This window comes from Astyanax mexicanus, chromosome 18 (assembly GCF_023375975.1).
Source record: "Astyanax mexicanus isolate ESR-SI-001 chromosome 18, AstMex3_surface, whole genome shotgun sequence".
Taxonomy (NCBI): Eukaryota; Metazoa; Chordata; class Actinopteri; order Characiformes; family Acestrorhamphidae; genus Astyanax; species Astyanax mexicanus.
Window position 1 is genome coordinate 2,941,097 of NC_064425.1, and position 23,718 is coordinate 2,964,814.

A 23,718-nucleotide genomic window follows, 5' to 3' on the forward strand; every position below is an offset into this window, starting at 1 on the left:
ACAGCATCCAGGAATTGAACCCTAGTCTTCTACATGATGTGGTAGCTCACTGGCAGGGGGTGGTGTTATCCACTGTGCCACACAAACCAAAACAATTGAAAATACAACTACAAGGCTGTTTTTTATTTTTTGCACATTTGTCAGACTAAATGATTCAGATCATAACAATCAAAAAATCTCTTTTTAATGAACTTATTTAAAAATGGGAAACTTATCAGCCATAAAACAATCATGATTTATCATTTACATTATCTTATCTTCTTTTATAAACATTATTGCCTTTATGAACCTGCAAACAAATAATTATAATAATAAGTACACATCTTTATATTGCTGTGAACAATTTTTGTCCATTCTTCTTCCACCATGTTTAGAAGGTTGTTCTCATGATGTCATGCAGGCCAAACCACGGACAAACACTCACAGATACCAAATATACAATTTATTAACAAGGGACTAGGCTTACAGGAGTAGTTAGGGACAGGCAGGGTCAGTAACAAAAAGTCAGCAATAGTAAACAACATACCAGAGTGTAGAAGGGCAAAATGGCGTCAAGCATGGTTAATCCAGCAAAAAAAGGACAAAAGAGTAGACAAAATACAAAAATAGGTTGGCAATGGTAAAAAACAATAACAAGGGCAAGGCAAGAGAGTAGTCAAAAAACACAAAACTGGTTGGTAACGAGGGCAAAAACAAAGGATACGCGTTGTAGAAAAGCTAGCTAACCTGATTCAATACTTTGCGATGAAGAGGGAAGTGAGGGGTATTTACACTAAATCAGACCAGGTGAGAGCAATCAAAAGCTGGGGGAGTGGGAACGCCATAGTGACACGTGATCATCAGAGTCAGGAGAGGCTGGTGTGGGTGCATGCTGAGAGTTGAATGCAGGTTTAAAGGTGGATCACAAACCCTTTACAAACTGAAAGATTGTAATAATCAATCTCTTCCAAAATATTCTGGAATTATGGAATATTAAGATCTCTTACCCCTTATTTCTCTTTAAATGTTCTGTGACTAATTGTGTCTAGTCTAATTGATCCCAATTGCCAAATAAATAGAACGTTATTTCATTCATACAGTTGTTGTCCTGAAAATAAAATAATAAACTTTTACATGTGTATTTATTATAATCTCAGGTTTTTTTTTGTCTGAATATCTAAAGTAACTTGGAACAGCAAAAAGAGAAGAAACTAGTCCAACTACAACTACAATACAAGGTGAGTCAAGAGTCGGAGGACATGCTTTTATTTTACAAACAGAGGAGAAACAAAACTAAAGGGAAAATGACATACAGTATCTGAACACCGCAGCAGGTATTATTTAGGCTATGTAGGTAAAAGCTGCCATAACATTAAAACCACTGATATAACATAAAATAACATTTTTTTTTATTAATGTAATTTCATTGGCACATGTAAAAGGATGGGAATGTATTACGCAAGGACTAAAGTGAGTCAATTCTGTGAAATTGAGTGTTTGAAGCAGGAAAAACAGCTGCAGGAATCTGTTCCACAGGTCTTGTGAGGTTTTCCTGGTATGTAGTGATTAGTATCTACAAAAAGAAGTTTAAGAATCATAGGCACTCAAGGCCTGTGGTACCAGATACCATAAAACACCTTCAGAAGTCTTGTGGCATCCATGTCTCAAGCAGTTTTAATGTTAAGGTTGAGAGATTAAGAGATTTCTGGTTCGAATCCTGGTCATGCAGCTTGCCATCAGCTGCCAGAGCCCTGAGAGAGCACAATTGGTCTTGCTCTTTCTGGGTGGGTGCAGTAGATGGCTCTCTTTTCTCTCATCACTCCTAGGGTGATGTGGATCAGCACAAGGCTGCGTCTGTGAGCTGATGTATTAGAACCGAGTCGTTGCGCTTTCCTCCAAACGCGCTGTGATGCGGCAATGCTGCATCAGCAGCAGCTCAAAAAGAGGTGGAGTCTGACTTCACATGTATCAGAGGAGGCATGTGCTAGTCTTAACCCTCCTTGTGTTGGGCATCACTAGTGATAGGAAGAGTCCTAATGATTGGTTGGTTTGAGTAATTGGCCTTGTAAATTGTGGAGAAAATGGGATAAAAAAATTTACACTTAATATCGTCTCTGTGCAATGAAAAACAAGTATCTCCATCTTTTTTTATTTATTTAGTTTGCTACATACTTTGAACATACAAACGGTCCCTTACACTTTGTTAACATTTCTTGATGAATGGAAATAAATCACCTGAAATAAACTGCTGTTGCTGTTTTGGAGATACATGAGATACGATATTCACACTCGCTGTCTACAGTACCTACAGTACAGGCCAAAGGTATGGACACATACCTTTTCTTTATTTCCATGACCATCTACATTGTAGATTCTCACTGAAGCATCAAAACTATGAATGAACACATGTGGAGTTTTATATACTTAACAAAAAATGAGCTGAACCTCCACAGTCACCGGACCTGAACCCAATCCAGATGGTTTGGGGTGAGCTGGAGCACAGAGTGAAGAAGGCAAAGGAGCAACAAGTGCTAATAAACACCTCTGGGAACTCCTTCCTTCAAGACTGTTGGAAAACTTTTCATTTCAGGTGGCCACCTCTTGAAGCTCATTGAGAGAATGATGCCAAGAGTGTGCAAAGCAGTAATCAGAGCAAAGGGTGGTGTCTTCTATTTTAAAGAAACTAGAATATAAAACATGTTTTTTTCAGTTATTTCACCTTTTTTGTTAAGTACATAAAATTCCACATGTGTTCATTCATAGTTTTGATGCTTCAGTGAGAATCTACAATGTAAATAGTCATGAAAATAAAGAAAACACATTGAAAAAGAGAAGGTGTTTCCAAACTTTTGTTTGGCTGTACTGTACACTGTGACTAATAATCACTCAAACAATTAGTCAATACTCAGGTGATTAGAATCTTAATCATACATACTATTACAAAATCAAGTTGCTATGCACGTTGTTTATACAGCTCATGAACTTCACATGTTAAAACAAGTCAGTCAGTTAGTCAGTTAGGAGGACACTGCTGGGAAACATGAGGAATGCTGTCCCACCGGTTTCTGAGCTCTTTGCACTGGAAGTGATTTAAAGGATTGGAATGCCGTGAATGGATTTCATTCCTCTGTGATGAGATTATCTCAGTAGATGTTGAGTATTAAGACATGATGATGTTAGCTCCTGTCAGCGATGGCTTACACAATTATTATGAAGCTCCCAACACAAACGTAGACATGCCATTGGTTCCATTCATTCTCAGTAGAGGAGTGCATTCCCAACAGGGCTACCTGTGTTGTCTTCTTTTTTTGCGCTGTTGTTGTTTCGTTCAGTGAGTCATCACATTATGAAAATGTCTTCGTGCAAAAATCAATGGAAATATATTAACAAAACGAGAAAAATAAATCACAATAGAGGCGGGAGGAGCAGGATGCCGAGGCATGGAATCAATACGGGAAAATCAATGCTCTTCTCCTCCTTCTCCTCCTCCTTCACTTCCATTCTAATGTACTTATCCGTCATTACATTTTTTACATTTTCAGCTTTAAGTTTGAATGTCTCACCTCATCTTCTAGCTGTTCAGTAACTGCACAATGTCCTCGTTGTTTTGCTGCTGTTGAGCCAAAGCTAGAGCCGTTTGTCCTCTGGAGTTTATTGCATGCTTTTCTACACCGTTCATCAACAGGGCTTTGACGATTGGAGCGCTGCCGGCTTGCACAGCCAGATGCAATGGCGTGTCCTTGCTGTTGTTCTGGGCGTTGACGTCGGCATGCTTGGCGATGAGTTGCAACGTGCTCGGGAAGGCACCTTTATTGCACGCTAGGTGAAGTGGTGTCCAGCTTCCGTCCTCCTTCAGGTTTGGGTTGGCTCCTGCTGTCAGCAAGACGGCCACCACCTCCTCTTGCATATGGTGGCAAGCCAAGTGCAATGGAGTCCATCCACCTTGTCCACGGGCGTCCATTGACCCTTTGTTCTCTTCCAGAACGAGCACGGTCTCTGGATGACCTTTCAATGCAGCTAGATGCATGGGAGTCCACTTCTGATTGGTTGTGAAATTGGGATTTGCACCATGATTCAGCAAGAGTCTGCAGATTCCAGTGCATCCTCTTAGAGCTGCGAAGTGCAAGGCGCTGTAGTTGCTTCCATTGACTCTGTTCACGTCTGCTCCTTTCGTCACTAAAAGCCGTGCAACTCTGAAGTGCCCTTCTTCGGCAGCCAAGTGCAAAGCAGTGGCTTGATCAGAATCGGTCATATTGGGGTCAGCACCTTTCGCAAGAAGGAGTTTAGCAATGTTCAAGTAGCCATACATGCACGCCATGTGCAGCGAAGTTCTTCCAGACGTTTCTTCTTGTTCGTCTACGCTGACCAAGCGTGGAAGCAAAAGGCGCACCACGCCCTCATGACCGTTCTGAGCCGCCAGATGCAATGGCGTCCACCCGTCCTTGTCCTTGGCGTCGGCAGTGGCCTTGTGATCCAACAGCATGCGAACGGCACGGTCGTTCCCGGCCTGAACCGCAAAATGTAGAGGAGTCCAAAGATCATGGTCACCAAGGTTAACGTCAGCACCGTGGTCGATGAGCAAAGCGCAGATATCGTAATACGTCCGCAGAAGCGCAACGATGAGCGGCGTGTAGCCTCTGACGCTCTGGCAGTTCACCAAAGCCCCCATGTTCAACACCATCTGAACACTCTCCACGTCCCCACTGGCGGCAGCGTGGTGAAGAAGAGAGTTATCGTCCCTGAAGGACATCGAGACGTGCTCTTTCCTCAGGACTTCTTTAAAGGACTGGAAATCCTTCTGCTCCAGGTAGGTGTGGATGCTCTGATCCGAACTGTCTGTTACGCAAGACAACAAAGGAAAAAAAATATTTTAAGGAAAACAAATTAGATGCTTATTAATGTCTTAATAATGTATTTGCTTAATAAAGGCTTAATTAGACATTTGTAAATGATTTATTCACTGCTTTATTATAGGCTTTATTCTGTGTAAATGTTATTGGTGCTTAATTAGTCTGGTCTATTATGTGGAAATGATTAATAATGGCTGTATTAGTTCTTATAGAGCACAATAAACAGTTATGTCAGCACCCTGTTAATTAAGCAGATTATTAAGTATTAACTATTAGCTAATTTGAACAGAACCTCACTTTAGAATATAGTACACAATCATTTTAATCACTGTTTTAGCTCATTTTTGTTTGTTTTTTTAACGATCTTTGGTATGTTTTAAGTTTCTTTATTTTTATTTCTTTATTTTTTTTAGTTAACTTTTTTTAAAGTTTTTAATGTTTGTTTGTTTTAGCTGTTCTTTTCACATTTTCTTTTTAGTTTCTTTCTTTTCTTTTATTATTTTTAGGTATTCCTTATTTATATTTAACTCTTTTATGTGTTTAGTTTTATTTATTCATCTGTAGTTACATTTTTATTAGTTCTATTACCTTTTTTAACCTATGATTTTGTGATTCCTACTCTTAAATTATTATTTTTACCTTATTTGTTTTTTTGTACCTTAACATTTTTTAAAATAATTATCTTATATACCTTATCAAAATGCTGTTTTTTATTTTTTTTATATACTTATTTTATTCTATTTACATTTTTGTTGTTGTTGTCAATCCTGTCCCTATGTAAATGCTCGGCTACAATGTAAATGAGGGCAACCGTCAATGTACTCTGAGTTTAAATAAAGATTGATTGATCTGATTCATAACATCTTGGTGTATTAGTGACTTATTAACTCAATAAACTCCAGAACATCCATAACTTTACCAAACTCACATAGATCAATCTACTGCCAATTATACACTAATAACATTTAGAATAAGCTAATAGTTAATGCTTAGTAATCTACTTATTTATCAGGGTGCTAATAACACATATATTATAGAATAGACCCTAATAAGTAGTGAATAAATAAATCATTTACAAATGTCTAATTAAGGCTTTATTAAGCAAATAATACAACATTAATGAGCGCCTAATTTGTGAATAATCTGTTTTGCACTTCAAAAACTGACCTGAACATTCGTAAGCTGGATCACTCGAATCCTGGAAGAGTAAGAGAAAAGAAAATGAGCGACCTTTCAGAATGAACTATAAGAAAATTTGGTACCACTTTAAAAATAAGACTACCTTTTATAAAGGGTTTATAAATGGTTTACAATTAGTTTATTTATGGTTACTAATTAGGTTGTAAATGCCTTAAAAATCATTAATAATCAGTTATAACACATACGTAGAAAGGGCAAAAATATAGACGGCTGTGGGTTCACTATTTGGCAAACAACAGGTCATTGTTGCCCTTTCTGCGTATATGTGTTATAACTGATTATTAATGATTTTTAAGGCATTTGCAACCTAATTAGTAACTATTTAATAAACTGTTTGTAAACCATTTATAAACCCTTTATAAAGGTAGTCTTATTTTAAAGTGGTACCGAAAACTTTAATAAGAAAGTTTAAGGAAAAAAAAAGAAGGAAACATTTGCCCAGATGATGTTCTGCTCAAGAAGAAGGAGAAGAGAAGTGAAAAAGTGTACATGTGGTATCCTGGGTTTAATGGATTTCAATACATCTGAGATTTAGCTGCTCTAACACCATCAACTGCTGGCAGTGCACTGCATCACCGAGCCTCACTTACTCTTCTGAGCTTGGAAAGTCTGAGTCGAAACGACGGCTTATTTCTCTCAATGCCGGGAATCGTGATTTTCAGGACATCACTTAAAGCTTCAGTCATCCACACCGTGTCTGCAGAGTGAAAAAAGAGTGGGAGAGAGAGAGAAAGAGAGAGAGAGGGAGAGAAAGTGAAGGAACCCAGTGGCGTGCAGTTAATATAGTGGTTACCCTTCTGCAACACCCATCCAATCCTCCCCCCTCCACATAGAATTATATTAAGGACGAGTGAAAGTCGAGAATGCGTAAATACAAACATTTTAATAAGCTCCCACTATGGTGCTGCCACTATAATCAGGAGATTCGCTGATTCGAATCCTGGCCATGCAGCTTGCCATCAGCTGCCGGAGCCCTGAGAGAGCACAGTTGGTCTTGCTCGCTCTCTCTCTCTGGGTGGGTACAGTACAGTAGATGGCACTCTCTCTTTCCCCTTATCACTCCGAGGGTGATGTGGATCAGCACAAGGCTGCGTCTGTGAGCTGATGTATCAGAACCGAGTCGCTGCGCTTTGCTCCGAGCGTTAGCATGAATAAATATATTAATAAATAAAAATCAAACATAATATTTATTTTTTTGTCTATTTATTGCAGTGGGATCATGTGAAACACTGATTTCTATTTTATGTAACTTTTCTACAAACATTTTAACTGACAGCTCTGGGGGAAAAAATAATGTAGAGATGACCTACACATAGAATTATATTATAACTACATATTCTCTTATTCGACTTAATAATATGAGCTTAATGCACATTAACAGCCCAAAAATACAACAGCTACAAACTACAAAACCAATGCTTAATTTTCCTACAAGTACAGCCGGCCAACAAATATCACTTATTTGTATGATTGCCTACAAGACACGAGAGCAGCCAAAACATTAAGTACACACAAAAACTCACCAGTCAGACGGCCTGTTATTATAGTGAATTAGTTTCACATTGAAGGACAGCCTTTAAAAAGGATTTTTAATATGATATCTATTGAATTAATCCAGCTTGAGCTCTGTTTTACACTAAGCACTCCGTTTAAAGCCCCTTCAACACAGCGCTGCTGAGAAGGGGTTAGACAGCCATGGCCCCGCCCCCTTAGTGAAAATCATGAATCTGATTGGTTAGATTGTCCTATGTCTTTGTTATAATAGATTCATTACTACACACTTCTCAAAATCAGGAAAGGGGTCACGCAGACACAAGGGGGGAGGAGCCATTTTTAAAAAGCAGTTTTGATTGGTTAGAACAGCTGTCAGTCAGAGAAGAGTCCTGTAGCAACTGAACAACACGGACAAGTTAATTTATAAAATATACGCTTACAGTTTACAGTACTATAATATATATTTCCTGATTTAAATATTATGTAATGACTTACATGCACCTATTGTCACCCCTTCTCTGAAGGGAAACCTCCTGCACTAGTGATTTAACTGTGTGTGCACTTTTGATCACTCTTTTGGCTCCAAACCCACAGTCATTACCACACAAAATATGCAGCTGGCCCTCAAACGATGTGTGGCATAAAGTATTTTAACCCTTAGAACCCTACAGATGGATTTTCCATCCAAAATCTCACCTTGTGTTCTCAGCTTAATTACTCATGAATCCCTTCACACATAAACAAAATCCATATATGGTTAGAAAGGGCGGAGCTTACTCTTTCTAAAAATAGTGATCACATCCCAGTGCGGTAAAGCTAAATCTACAAGAAACCCATTGAGAAACACCTAAAAAAGTGAAAAATCTCCTTCCCCAAACAATATTATTTACCTTTAGTGCTTCAAACATATTTATATGATGTTTCTAAAACCCAAATAATATCAGTAAATAAAGACTCAAAAGTGTCCACAGAAAAAAAAGCGTGAAACTACCTGCTTTACTCAAACTAAAGCTAGGTATGGTGTGCGCACTACTTTATATAGTTTTATTTTACTTGCTTTCCTTTTTACTAAGTTTTTTTTTGCACTAAACTACATTTTTATTTATGTAGACTATAAAAAGTTTACATTTTTTGTATATAGTTTTCTTTGAGTGTCCTGATTAAAATACTGAAAGGCATAGGCTGCTCTGAGTGTCAGGTTTTTAGTATCTACATGTATCCTAGAGGTGTGATTATTGATTATCAAGATAAATAAATCCACCTGATGCTGTTTCTCCATGTATTTTATCAAAGTAATAATTAATAAGCCATGTAATGAACTCAAATCATCAATATTCTTATGTTTTTAACTCATAAACACTCTAATCTAACCATTTTTGAAAAGATTAGATCTTAGGTGTGAATATATTTAAAGTCTATACATTCAAAAATAAGTAAAAAAAAAAAAAAACAGGCTCTTGGTAAAATTTTGACCAAAACATGATCAGTTCCAGGAAAATATAACAATTCTGTTCCCTTTAACATTTTAAATGATTATATTTTTGAGCAGCCGTATGTCTTCTGGAGTAAAAGAGATCAGGGCATGTGTCTGTCTGATATAATTACTGTGTTATAAGACCTGAAAGAGAGGAACTGACAAAAACGGAGAATAAAAAACAAACCAAAACAGCCTAGAGTTCAAAGGGTTAATAAAACAGTGTTTAACCTGTGGTGTAAAAGTGTAGTGCAGAAGACATGACCGTGCTAATCACTGTGCATTTTTTTTTCAGTAATCTGATGCTCAAGTTTAATCACATTCCTCTCATTATACAACAGCGCACAGAAATTAGCTGAATTATTAAACTGTTTTAATGCATGAATGCAAATGGCCACGCTTGGTATTCATTGACACAGCTGCTAAATCAAATAACTTTAATGAGATCTTTTACTGAAACATAATTAGATGCTTTAGTAAAGGTGCCCTGCTCGAGATACAAACAAAACTGAATGCTGATAAGATTCCAGAACACACAACACCGAATTTTTCTTTTGTCGAATTCTGAGTCAAAAAGGACGAGTGAAAGTCGAGAATGTGTAAATACAGGCATTTTAATAAGCTGCCACTATGGTGCTGCCACTATAATCAGGAGATTCGCTGATTCGAATCCTGGCCATGCAGCTTGCCATAAGCTGCCGGAGCCCTGAGAGAGTACAGTTGGTCTTGCTCTCTCTGGGTGGGTACAGTAGATACAGAAGGTGCTTTCCCCTCATCACTCCTAGGGTGATGTCGATCAGCACAAGGCTGCGTCTGTGAGCTGGTGTATCAGAACCGAGTCGCTGTGCTTTCCTTCAAGCGTTAGCGCTGTGATGCTAATCGAAGGAAAAAGGGGAGGAGTCTGACTTCAACTGGGGTCCAACCAACAACACATGTTGTCACTACCTTCTGTATCTGAGGCCCATATATCTGTGATATATGTTTTAAACCCTTCAAACCTTCAAATAAGAATGCTATTGTCTGCCTGTTATGCATCCAAAAACAGGATTTTATAAAAAATAATACATTAATAAAAACATAATTTTGTATTTTGTCTTATTATTGCAGCGGAGTCATTTGTGTAACACTTATTTCTATTTTTAACTCAACTTTTCAACACACATTTTAATTTACAGCTCTGGGAAAAAAAATAAGAGCGCACTTAAAAATGATTTTCTTTAATTTTACCAAATTAAAAACCTCTGGAATATAATCAAGAGGAAGATGGATGATCACAAACCATCAAACCACCAAACTGAACTGCTTGATTTTTTGCACCAGGAGTAAAGCAGCATAAAGTTATCCAAAAGCAGTGTGTAAGACTGGTGGAGGAAGAGAACGTGATGCCAAGATGCATGAAAAAAAAACCAAACAGGGTTATTCCACCAAATATGTATTATTTCTGAACTGTTAAAACTTTATTATTATGAACTTGTTTTCTTTGCATTATTTGAGGTCTGAAAGCTCTGCATCTTTTTGTTTTGTTATTTTAGCCATTTCTCATTTTCTACAAATACATTCTCTAAATAATATTTTTGTTTATAATTTGGGAGAAATGTTGTCTGGAGTTTATAGAATAAAACAACAATGTTCATTTTACTCAAATATAAACCTATAAATAGCAAAATCAGAGAAACTGATTCAGAAACTGAAGTGCTCTCTACATTTTGTCCAGAGCTGTATATTTATATATATTTTTTACCAATTATTTTTAATCAGTAAAAAAAAATCATTTTCTTAGCCACATTAGCTGAGATGCTACCATGCTTTACTTCAGTGCACAGATTTTTAGTTTTCTAAATTTTCAATGCAGTGGGTGGAGCTAATCTGCTGTTTGATTGGCTAATAAACATCTAATCTGATGTTTGATTGGCTAATAAACATCTAATCTGATGAATAATAGATCTCAATCTGTGTGAAGTAAAATAATACACAAGAAAGAAGAAAACACAACAAAACATCATGTCTATTGCAATGGATGCAGAGTCTGAAAGGGTTAATCAGGTCTGTTATTACCTGAGAAAGCAGGTCTTTGGCTGCTGTCTTGGTCCCAGCATTGCTGCATTAATTCGATCATGTCTTCACACTCTTGAGGCTTATCATCGGGGATCTTCTCCACTCCGGGTCTTTTTCCTGATGTCACCCTGATCAATATTTCAGCCATATTCATCCCTGAGTTAAAGAGCATAAAAGTAAAGGTTAGAAAACAATGCTTTAATACATGTGGGGATTGGTTTCTACAAGGTTTTGGGACTTTTATTATGAAAATGAGGTTAAGTACTGGTGTTGGATGATTAGCTCTGAATCTTAAGTGCTACTTTAACTCACTCCAAGGGTTTTTCTGAAGGAAATATATCATATCAGAGAATACAGTCCTACTTCTCCTACAACTGATGGGGGCGTTAATAGCTCTCTACAAAGTACAGTTTAGTTTTGTGTGAGTGTGTTGGGTGAGTGGTGGGTGGGGTGGGGGTTCAGTTCTGTCTCTGTGCGTTGAGAAGTCTGACTGCCTGGTGGATGAAGCTGTTGCAGGTCATGCGAACATTAAGTGGTTTCTAATATTGACCAAATAAATGGTTGAAATATATTGTATTTGTTTTTTTCATCGTAAATGTACATTGTGTACATAGAGACATCATTTGGTAAAGTTTACTTGCATATAATGAGTAATATATATTTATATAACCAAGTAATTTAAAATGTAAAACAGAAAAAAAGCATATAGAATTAAAGTTATTATTTTATAACATATTTACTTATTTTTTATGTAATGACCTTTCTGTCTATGAAAAAAAAAACTAAATGAACTTTACCTAATCAGTTTAAGTACATATCATTTTTGAATTAAATATAATTAAGTAACCTTTACTTAAAGACTTTAGAAAGGTTAGGATTGGTAGCATGTACATTTTACTTGATTTTTGCAAGCAAGTTTTACTTGATATTCCATCAGTAAAATTTACTTAAAAAATGCTAGTGCCATTTGTTACGAGGATTTTATCAAGTATATCTTACAAGTTATTTTCTTCAGTGTAGATAACTTTAGGAACTCTAAGCCAACTTTACGGCGACCTTAGACTCTATTTAACACACTTTTCACCCAGAAATCATTGTCAAATATTTTAATACTCGCCCTCAATTTATCTTTTCGGTTCACAGTCATTTTCACCAAACAAGTTCACACAGTTCACACTTCACTATATATATATATATATATATATATTTATATTATATATATATATATATATATATATATTTATATTATATATATATATATATTATAATTATATGTATATATATATATATATATATATATATATATATATATATATATACACACACATGTATATATGTATATAGTGAAGTGTGAACTGTGTGAACTGTTATCTTTATAAATATATCTTTATAAATATACATATATATATAAATATAAATACTTGTATGTATATATATATATATATATATATATTTATATTATATATATATATTTATATTATATATATATATTTATATTATATATATATATATATATACGTATTTATATTTATATATATATATATATATATATATATATATACATGTATATATGTATATAGTGAAGTGTGAACTGTTATCTTTATAAATATATCTTTATAAATATACATATATATATATAAATACTTGTATATATATATATATATATATTTATATTATATATATATATTTATATTATATATATATATATATATATATATATATTATATATATATATATATATATATATATATATTTATATATATTTATTATATATATATATATATATATATATATATATATATATACGTATTTATATTTATATATATATATATACATGTATATATGTATATAGTGAAGTGTGAACTGTGTGAACTGTTATCTTTATAAATATATCTTTATAAATATACATACATATATATATATATATATATATATATATATATATATATAAATATAAATACTTGTACGTATATATATATATATATGTATATGTATAAATATATATAATAAATATATATAAATATATATATATATATGTTATCTTTATAAATGTAGTAAGTAAATTTACCAGGGTATGGCCTCTTTTGAGTTAAAATCTCCCACATCACAATGGAGAAGCTGTTATTAAAGCAGAAACAGATTTATATCATTAATGTTGCACAGTTGAATTCCCTAAACTCAACATAATTAATGGATTATTATGTTTGTAGACAAACCTTAAGACAAAACTCACCTGTAAACATCATACTTGTCTGTCGGGGGTTCAGGATTCTGGGTAAAAGCTTCTGGGGGAACGTAGCTGATGTTTCCTCGAGACGATAAATGTTCGATAAAAGCCATCTTGCTTTCTTCCCCTCGTTTCAGCCCAAAATCTGAAATCTAAAACAAGTAAAAGTGAAGAAAAGAAGAAAACTTTACATAACACTTTCTTTGAATGTCATCTCTATAAGACTCTATAAACATACTCATAACACATTAAAATGCATTCATAAGGCATTATAAACATGGCTATACATATTTATAAAAATGTATAATTCATCATAGCCATGTTTATTATGCATCATGAACTGTGATTATAATGCATTTATAGCTGCGTTTATAACATGTTATACATCAATACCAAGAAACTCAGTCCCAGTCCCAGTGACTAAAAAAGCTTCCAATTTATAAACACACCCTCAATAATCCTATAAATATATTTTTAACCACTCATAAATTATTCTTGTCTTAAATATAATATTAATCATAGTCAATTATAATGTATTATAACAGGTCTTTGTGCGCTCTTAATAAAGTGCCAGACTTTCTTTGTACGACTAGATTATTAATGATAGAGATATACTAATTTAACATATATATTATAAGCACAGCTTATAATGTATTATGATCACAGGTCACACAAACATGGCAATAATGGGTTATGCATTTTTGTATTAATTATGTATAGCCATGTTTATAATGCCATATGAATGCATTATAATATTTTATGAATGTGGTTATAGCGTCTAATAAAGATGACGTTCATAGAAAGTGTTACCAAACTTTATTCAATTGTATCAAACTTTGTCTTATGTCTGTTTGATTTGAGATGAACTGATTTACTGCAATAAAACTAAATAAATAACTTTAATATTGATTACATTTACAATTACTTTTACATATGTTTACATATGTTTACTTCCGGCGCCGACGCGAGTGGCTGCCTGTTCCAGTAGCTCCGTCTCTTTGTGTGTTTTTCTGAGTTTTTTTACGTTTATTTATCGTCTCTGTGCTACTACACACGTCTAGTGTGCATCTTATTTATATCCTAAGGATATTTTTTGGTGTAAATATGCGGGGCAGCGAGGAATACCGTGTTTATTCCCGGGAAGAACTGCTAGCCCTCCGACCCGCGGGACGTGGGGGCATTGTCCACACAATACCGGATGATCTGAGAAGGAGGTACCGAGGTTGCAGGGCCGGCGCTATGCTAAAGGCTAAGCTAAAGGCTAAGAAGTCGGAGCAGCGCTGGAGGTACAAACCCTCAGTTCCGTCGGTGGTTATGGGGAATGTTAACTCACTGACCAACAAAACCGACGAGCTAGCCTGTCTTTCCAAGAATTTCCCCCCGGGGATTAATAAAGTATGTATGTATCTGTCTGTCTGTCTGTCTGTCTGTCTGTCTGTCTGTCTGTCTGTCTGTCTATCTATCTATCTATCTATCTATCTATCTATCTATCTATCTTTATTAATCAGTATATTTAAAGTATATATTTTTGTACTTATTATACTTTAATTACAGTATAAAATAGAACAAAAGTCTTACTTAAATTGTGCTAAGTGTACTTAACTGTACTAAAATGGAACTATTTTAAATATACTTTTAAAAGAAACATTTAAACATATATAAACTACTTCATGTATGTAACCTCATATTTTAAATATGCTTACAGTAAAATTAAAATACATTTAATTAAAAGAGTATAACAAATGTATCACTATATATTATACACCAGGTATATTAGATTAGAAATGTACGTAGAATTGATGTTAAATATATGTGATCTATATTTATATTAGAGTACAAAAATACATGCTTCTTGTTCCTGTATTTTGTAAGTAACACACTTCTAGTATGCTGTTCTTTGTTGGGTATAAAATGTATTTTAATATACTGTCCTACAATTTTTAGCATGTTACACATTTACTTAAAAATTGGTAGTAGTATTTTTTTTATTTAATTAAAAGTTACATGATACATTGTACTTTTAAGTGAACTAAAATGTAAAAGTATATCTGGAAATAAGTATTTTAGAAGTATATTAAATTACATTAAACTAAAAGTGTACTTCATAGAAGTCTATTTAATTTATTTAGAATTTCCCCTCGGGTATCAATAAAGTATCTATCGGTCTGTCTATCTATTTTTTTTAAACACTAACATAATTTCTAGTTTACTTTCAAACATTTGATGAAAGCCTAATATTAATGTACTTTTAATATTTTTAAAGGACCACTATGTAACTAATTTTCAGTATTAAATGATAAAGTGATCAGGATGTATCAACAGATATTAAGGAAACATGTTGAGTGAAAGCACTGGCAGCTTTTTTCAGCAGGGCTTCAGCAGTACGTTCCTATTTTAAATGTGCAGTCCGTCCCGGGCCTGCTGCTCGTTCCCCAACACTAACTCCGCCCACCAAGGTTGCCAGCACTACAGCGAGCGCAGCACAGCAAAGGAGCTAGCAGGGCTGGTTCAGTTAAACCTCAGCTGCTACACAGCTTAAAAAGCCTCAGCATGTCTCAAAAAGCTCAGTGACCAAAGCAGGAATATAACAAGAGTGAATATTGGCAGTGAGTTCGAACGGTGGAGACTTAGAGCTCAAAAAGACACAAGACCGACCCAGAGCTGCTACTTTTCTCCTGAACAGGTAAGCTAACTGGCTAGCTAATTCAGTCAGGTACTTTCACGGAGATCGCGCGCTCCGGCACACCGCGGAGATCGCGCGCTCCGACACACCGCGGAGATCGCGCCATCCAGTACACCGAGGAGATTGCGCACTCCGGCACACCGAGGAGATCGCGCGCTCCGACACACCGCGGAGATCGCGCGCTCCGACACACCGCGGAGATCGCGCGCTCCGACACACCGCGGAGATCGCGCGCTCCGGCACACCGCGGAGATCGCGCGCTCCGACACACCGCGGAGATCGCGCCATCCAGTACACCGAGGAGATTGCGCACTCCGGCACACCGAGGAGATCGCGCACTCCAGCACACCGCAGAGCCGCGGTCCGACAGGTCCGGCGCACCGCGGAGATCGTGCGGTCCGACACACCGCAGAGATTGCGCGGTCCGACACACCGCAGAGATTGCGCGGTCCGACACACCGCAGAGATTGCGCGGTCCGACACACCGCGGAGATCGGGCGGTCCGACATATCCTGGAGCCGCGGTCCGACACACCGCGGAGCCGCAATCCGACACAATCGCGTGGTCCGACATATCCTGGAGCCGCGGTCCGATACACCGCGGAGATCGCGCAGTCCGGCACAATGCAGAGATTTAGCTCTCCCTCGTGTAACATACAGTCGATAAAAAACTGGTTTTAGAAGACATTGTGTAGACTCAGCCTGCTGAATTTGGCAACCCAAATAAGTTCCGTGTCTGGGGAGGGGTGGGCGGAGCAGACTTCTCTCTGTGGTGTTTTGAAATTGGACTGCTGAAGCCATTTCACACACTCGCTCTCAGGTCCTACATAATGCACCTTTAAGCAAGTACATACATCTGTTTATATATTTACAGCATACTTAGACATTTCTCAATATGTTTTAGATACAATTAAGTATATATATATATATATATATATATATATATATATATATATATATATATATATATATATATATATATATATATATATTTCTTGTCACCAGGCAGGATATGATAATTTAAAGAAAAATAATGATTGCAGCACCTTAACATGAAGATGATCATCAAGCAGGATGTTGGACAGCTTCAAGTTCAGGTTAAGGACAGGAGGCTTCATGCTGTGGAGGAAGTTCATGCCCATGGCCACCTCATGGATCATCTGGAACTTCTTTGGCCACATGAGGACGTGAGTTGTGAGGAGATTATCCAGGGATCCTCTGCTCATGTACTCCATCACTATCGCACATGGATCTCTGCACAGCCCGTAGTTGGAAATCAGGTACTTAAGTTTTGTCCTCCCTATTTTGCAGACCTGCGCCATGTTCCTGCGAAGAGAAAGACAGTATATGATATTATATTATGTAGAGCTGGGCTAAAACGTTTACATAATGCGGCTGAATTTTTTCTTTTTGGCCTTCATAGAATATGAATAACACAAAAAAAACATTTTTTTCCCAACCATTGTTAGTGAAACAGTTTTTTCTCTTTTTAAATCAAAATGACCCCCCCAAAAAAACATCCAAATGACCCAATGATCTGAAGTTCATCAATGACAGCTTGAAGTCTTTTGTGGTAGTTGTGGATGAGGCTCTTTATTTTATCAGATGGTAAAAAAAGCCCATTCATCTCTTTTTAAACCTCCAGTTTCTCTAAGTTACTGTGTTATCTTGCATAAACTGCGCTCTTGAGAGTTTTGGAGATGGAGATTGCATTTAGTTTGTATTTGGCTTGTAAGTGCTGCATCATTGCTAGGTTACCTGTATGGTAATGGATATGTGGTATGTTGGGTAATACATAGAGCTCTTCAGTTACAGTGCATTACCGGCTGATAATGGCACTCATAGAACGCCTCTCAGCCAATCACACAGCAGGGTCTGAACTAACTGTGGTATAAATCACAGTTTGAACACTGCTGACTGGCATTATCAATTGCTTGGATATCTTTTTGTATCCATTCCTGTTTTTTATACAGTTTAGCTGCTTTTTCCTGTAGATCTATTGACAATTCTTTTGCTTTTCCCATGACTCACAATCCAGAAATGTAATGAATGAAACATGCAAGAGTCTGTCTGGCCATTTGGAGGTTTTTGGTGGTCATTATGATTTAAAAAGATAAAACACATTTTTAGTCGTTTCACAATAAATGGCTTCATATTTTCTGAAAAAAGGCAAGGAACGCTAAAAAAATTTAGATTAAATGTATCTGCATTCAGGATTTTAACTGCAACACAGTGAAGAAAAAACTTTAAACCAATTCTGGTTTCCAGTCTATTTTAGAATAGATTTTAAAGTACTACTATCAGTTTTTAAGGCATTAAATGGATTTGCACCATCATATATTACTATTATAACAGATTACAGTCTGTAATCTCCTTACGTTCCCAGTCGCTCCTTAAGATCTAGAGCTTCCAGTCTGATTAAAGTACCTAAAGTAATTTTAATAATAAAAAAGGAGCTTTTAGTTTTTATGCTCCAAAGAAATGGAAAAAAAGCCATAAAAAATGTTTTTATGAACTTTGTTTTAAAAATTTAATTTGACCATTTGTTTGATTACACATAGATATATGTATCGATTTACATTTTTTATGTTACTTTTTGTTTTGATTGACTGATTTATTTTAATACATTATATCATAGTCACAACCTTTTCTAATTGTACCTGATATTATTGTAATTATTTAATTTGCCCTTTTTACAGTTTTACAATTTGTATTATTTGTGTTATTTTATTTTCTATTATGTCTTTTCTTAATTGTTAATTTTCCTTTTAGATTTTTCCTTTTTATTGATATTCTGATTACCTCTCTGCATGTACAGCATGTACAGGTGATGAAGCTTACAGCAGGCTTTCTTCGCTGAACCGCTGGATGTCCAAGTGGTGTGCAGAAAATCATGTGGGCTTTATAGATAACTGGCTACACTTTGAGGGCAAGCCTGGTCTTTTAGGTAGGGATGGTGTCCACCCCACGCGGGAGGGTGCTGCCTTACTTTCATGCAGCATAGCTCATAGTCTTTTAGTTAGTCGGCAGAGTAGTATTAGAAGCTGCTGACAATCCAGAGCCGGGACCAGGCCGCAGACAGAGAGGCTTAACCGACCGTCTGCGAGCTGCAAAGAGACGTTACCTAGATACCAATGTATTCAGACTGTGTCTGTCCCCCGAGTCAAACAAAAACATCAAAAAACTAAAACAGTAAATCTAAATAACTTAACTTATATTAAACAATCATATCCAGACTGTAGTACTAACATTTCAAGCCTAAAGATTGGTTTACTTAATATTAGATCTCTAAATTTAAAAGCAGTTCTAGTGAATGAAATGATAACTGATCAGAAATTCGATGTTCTGTGTCTGACAGAAACCTGGTTTAGGCCAAATGAATATGTAGCATTAAATGAAGCCGCCCCTGCAGGCTATAATTATATACACAATCCGAGATTGTCCGGTAGAGGAGGTGGGGTCTGCATATTTTTCCAAAGTACCTTAGTTAGCAATCAGAAACACTATGATAATTTTACTTCTTTTGAGCTTCTTTACACCAGTATAATTAATCCAGTTACAAAAAAGAATGCATTTTCTTTAATTAACATCTACAGACCACCAGGGCCCTATTTAGAATTCTTAAAAGAATTTAGTGATTTTGTCACAGACTTAGCAGTAAGTAATGATAAAGTGATTATAGTTGGAGACTTCAACATTCATTTCGAAAAATTGGATGATCCATTAAAAAAGGCATTCACATCGATTTTAGACTCAGTTGGTATTATTCAAAATATAACAGGACCTACTCATTACTGTAATCATACTCTGGATTTAGTTTTGACCCTGGGTGTGAGCATAGATAACCCGAATATTCGTTCTCAAACCTCCGCAATTTCAGATCATTACCTTATTTCATTTAAATTACATCTCAGTCATAATATACGTACATCCCCTAGCTACTCTGTAAAACGTTCAATTACGCCTTTTACAGCCCAACAATTTACAGGTAAGCTTCCAGACTTATCAACTCTAATATATTCTCCTATAGACCCAGTAGAACTAGACAAACTAACCGAAGGTTTAGAAAATACCTTTCGCTCTACCTTAGATGTTATAGCACCCCTTAAACACAAAATAGAGAGACAGAAAAAGCTTGCACCGTGGTACAATGATCAAACTCGTACCTTAAAGCAGTTAGTACGAAATTTAGAGCGTAAATATCGATCAACTAAACTGGAAGTGTTTCACTCTGCGTGGAAAGACAGTCTTGTTAAATATAGAAAAGAACTAAATAAAGCCCGCTCAGCATATCTGGCCTCACAGATCGAGATTAATAAAAATAATCCTAGAGCTCTCTTTAGTGTTATTTCCAAATTAACTAAAAACCAGGCAGGTACTGAACCTCAGATTCCAGCCATTTACACCAGCAACGATTTTATGGACTTCTTCAATAGTAAAATTGAAAACATTCGGGATAAAATTAAACAGATAAATATTACATCCTCTCTGTCATCTGGTCTGGCTGATCTAGAACAAAACTCTGTTACTGAAGTTAGGTTGGAAGTCTTTAACCCACTTCCACAGCTAGAACTAGAGAAAATTATCTCCTCTTCAAACAGCACAACCTGCACACTTGATGCTGTTCCCACAAAATTACTAAAACAGGTACTGCCAGACATAATTAAACCTCTGTTAATGATAGTAAACTCATCGCTCGCCCTGGGCCATGTACCCAAAGCCTTTAAAACTGCTGTAATTAAACCTCTGATCAAGAAACCAAATCTTGATCCTAGTGTACTGTCTAACTATAGACCTATTTCAAACTTACCCTTTATTTCTAAGATTTTAGAAAAAGCTGTAGCCCAACAACTTTGCTCTTACCTGCAAAGAAACCAGATCTATGAAAAAATTCAATCTGGATTTAGGCCTTATCATAGCACTGAGACAGCTTTAGTTAGAATAACAAACGATCTACTTATAGCCGCCGACCAAGGCTGTGTTTCCTTACTCGTACTTCTCGATCTGAGCGCAGCCTTTGATACAATAGATCATACTATCCTTTTAGAAAGACTAGAGAACATGGTCGGTGTAACCGGAACTGCCTTAGCATGGTTTAAATCGTACTTAACCGATCGCTATCAGTTTGTGAGGATAAATGATATGTCTTCCAGTTATACCAAGGTAAGATATGGAATTCCACAAGGCTCTATATTAGGACCGTTATTATTTACATTATATATGCTCCCACTGGGCAAAGTTATTAGAAAACACAATGTGAATTTTCATTGTTATGCGGATGACACGCAGCTCTTCATATCAGCCAAACCTGATGACAGAGTGAGATTAAAGAAAATCGAGGATTGTGTAGAAGATGTAAAATCATGGATGTCGCACAACTTCCTCCTATTAAATAGTGATAAAACAGAAGTTCTCCTATTAGGCCCCAAAGCTGCTAGAAATAAATTATCAGACTTAATGCTAAATCTGGCTGACTTCTCAGCCACCCCTGGTTCAGCAGCTAAAAACCTTGGAGTTATCATAGATTCAGATCTAGCATTCGATAAACACATATCTAATGTTACTAGAACAGCTTTTCTACACCTCCGTAATATTGCCAAGCTAAGAAATGCCCTATCACTGCATGACGCAGAAAAATTAGTACATGCCTTTATTACCTCAAGGCTAGATTATTGTAATGCGCTACTGTCTGGATGTTCCGGCAGTAACTTAAATAAACTTCAGCTAGTTCAAAATGCTGCAGCCAGGGTCCTTACTAAAACTAGAAAATTTGACCATATTAGTCCAGTACTATCAGCACTGCACTGGCTTCCAGTCAAATTCCGCATAGACTATAAAATTCTCCTGTTAACGTATAAAGCCCTACACGGACTCGCTCCTGAGTATTTACAAGACCTCATCTCCTGTTATGAACCACCGCGATCACTCAGATCTCAGGGTGCTGGTTTATTAGTAGTTCCTAAAATTCAGAGGAGCTCTGCAGGAGGAAGAGCTTTCTCTTATGAAGCGCCTCAACTCTGGAATAATCTCCCCGAATATGTTCGGGACTCAGACACAGTCTCAATCTTTAAGTCTAGACTGAAAACTTACTTGTTTAGTTTAGCTTTTGGTAATTAATGTTTTTCCCTTTAGATAAGGCTGCAGATTCAGGGGTTCATGGACAGAGGAAATTGTGGTAAACTGAGATGCTGGTGCTGTTGTTCTCCCACTGCACACGGTCACTCAGGTTTGTGGACGGTGGAGTGGGTGGATGCTGGTGTTTCAGGGTGCCTCCATGTCTATGTTACCTTCTGGCTCTCTGCCTTTAGTTAGGCTGTTTTATTTAGATCTGCCGGAGTCATTTGCCACACTCTGATAATGTTTTAATATTCTCAGTTTTGCATAAATCCAGTAAAAACTAATTCCATCTCTCTGCTTTCCTCCGAGTTACTGACTGCCCACCTGTCTGACCCGATACCGATGTTGGACCCTCAGGCTCTCGCGTCTCCTGTCCAGCCAGACTGATGGAAGTTTCTGAAGTCAGCTCTTCTCCACCACCACCACAGATCAGCTGCTCATCGACCATCTTACTCTCCACTACAGATTACATCCAAGCCATTAGTGGCACTATTACACTCCTGAGTACATAAAACCTATATGGATGTATAAAAGACTTTTTAAATTTTAATTTAAAAGCCGTTTGACCAGTGGTAGGATGGTCCCCCCTTTAATGTGAGTCTTGGTCCTCCCAAGGTTTCTTCCTCCTCCTGCAGCTCTGAGGGAGTTTTTCACTGGGGGTTCTGTATTATGTATATTCTATGTTTAATGTTTTGCCTGATTCTTTGTCCTGTAATCATGTTTCTGTAAAGCTGCTTTGTGCCAACACCTGTTGTAAAAAGCGCTATACAAATAAATTTGATTTGATTTGATTTGATTTTAGCTACATTTTAATCTATGAAAGGTGTTTTATAAATAAAGTTGATCATATCATTATTATATTAAAATGCAGTATATATTATTATGTACATATTATATAGTTATAACAACTTTAAGCTGTATGTAAATATTCATTTTCTACAATTCTACATCTAAAAAGAGACATAGAAACATAAAAATCCTCAGATAAAGTCTCGTCTCTGAATAGCCGTACCTGTAATCGTCCGCACTGGAGAAAGTCTTGACGGCGCACTGTTCTCTCCACAGCTTCAGCTTCACTTTATAAACTTGGCCGAAACTCCGGTCAGAGACTTTCACCCAGTCCACTTCAAATTCTTCTTTTTTAAAATACACGATCGTGTCCAGACTCTCAGCTCTGGAGCTGACAGATTGTGAAGAGCTGCTTTCAGTCATTCTTACAAGTTTTTCTAAAAAAATTCACATTTTTTAAACTCTCTAAACTCTATAAACACTCTAAACACTCCAGCTCACAAAGTGCTCCGTCTACAACTCCTGCACCTACTACTGAAACTAGTCCTGATGATGGGAGGAGTTTAAATCACTGATAATTTGAATAAAATGTGACACAGCCAGTTCTTTTTGTTGCTCAGGTGAGGCGACACAGATTTCTCCTGAGCACAGATTTCCTGGTCACCTGTACCTGTGCACAAATAAATACCAGCTAAATGAGGAATCTTGTGAAAAGGAGGTATACCTAAAAGCATTAAAAAGTATGTTGAAATTAGGTAAAGAATACTAAAAGTTATAGAAATATACATTAAATACATAGGTTGGACAATGAATCTGAAACACCTGTCATCATTCTAGTGTGGGATTTTAGG

The 23,718-nt window shown here is 36.4% G+C and overlaps 2 protein-coding genes across 2 annotated transcripts in view; one reads left to right on the forward strand and one right to left on the reverse strand.

Annotated features, from left to right (window-relative positions):
* drd2a (dopamine receptor D2a) overlaps window positions 1-23,718 on the forward strand; it is a 114,911-nt gene that overhangs the window by 90,867 nt on the left and 326 nt on the right. The gene's annotated exons all lie outside the window — the stretch shown is intronic.
* ankk1 (ankyrin repeat and kinase domain containing 1) lies at window positions 428-23,390 on the reverse strand. The gene is made up of 8 exons (XM_022675098.2): window positions 23,091-23,390; window positions 17,008-17,287; window positions 13,286-13,431; window positions 13,121-13,170; window positions 11,053-11,208; window positions 6,620-6,726; window positions 5,997-6,027; window positions 428-4,815 (listed from the first exon to the last, which is right to left on the reverse strand). The coding sequence occupies exons 1-8, from the start codon at window positions 23,288-23,290 to the stop codon at window positions 3,551-3,553; spliced, it is 2,235 nt and encodes a 744-aa protein (XP_022530819.2). The 5' UTR covers window positions 23,291-23,390; the 3' UTR covers window positions 428-3,550.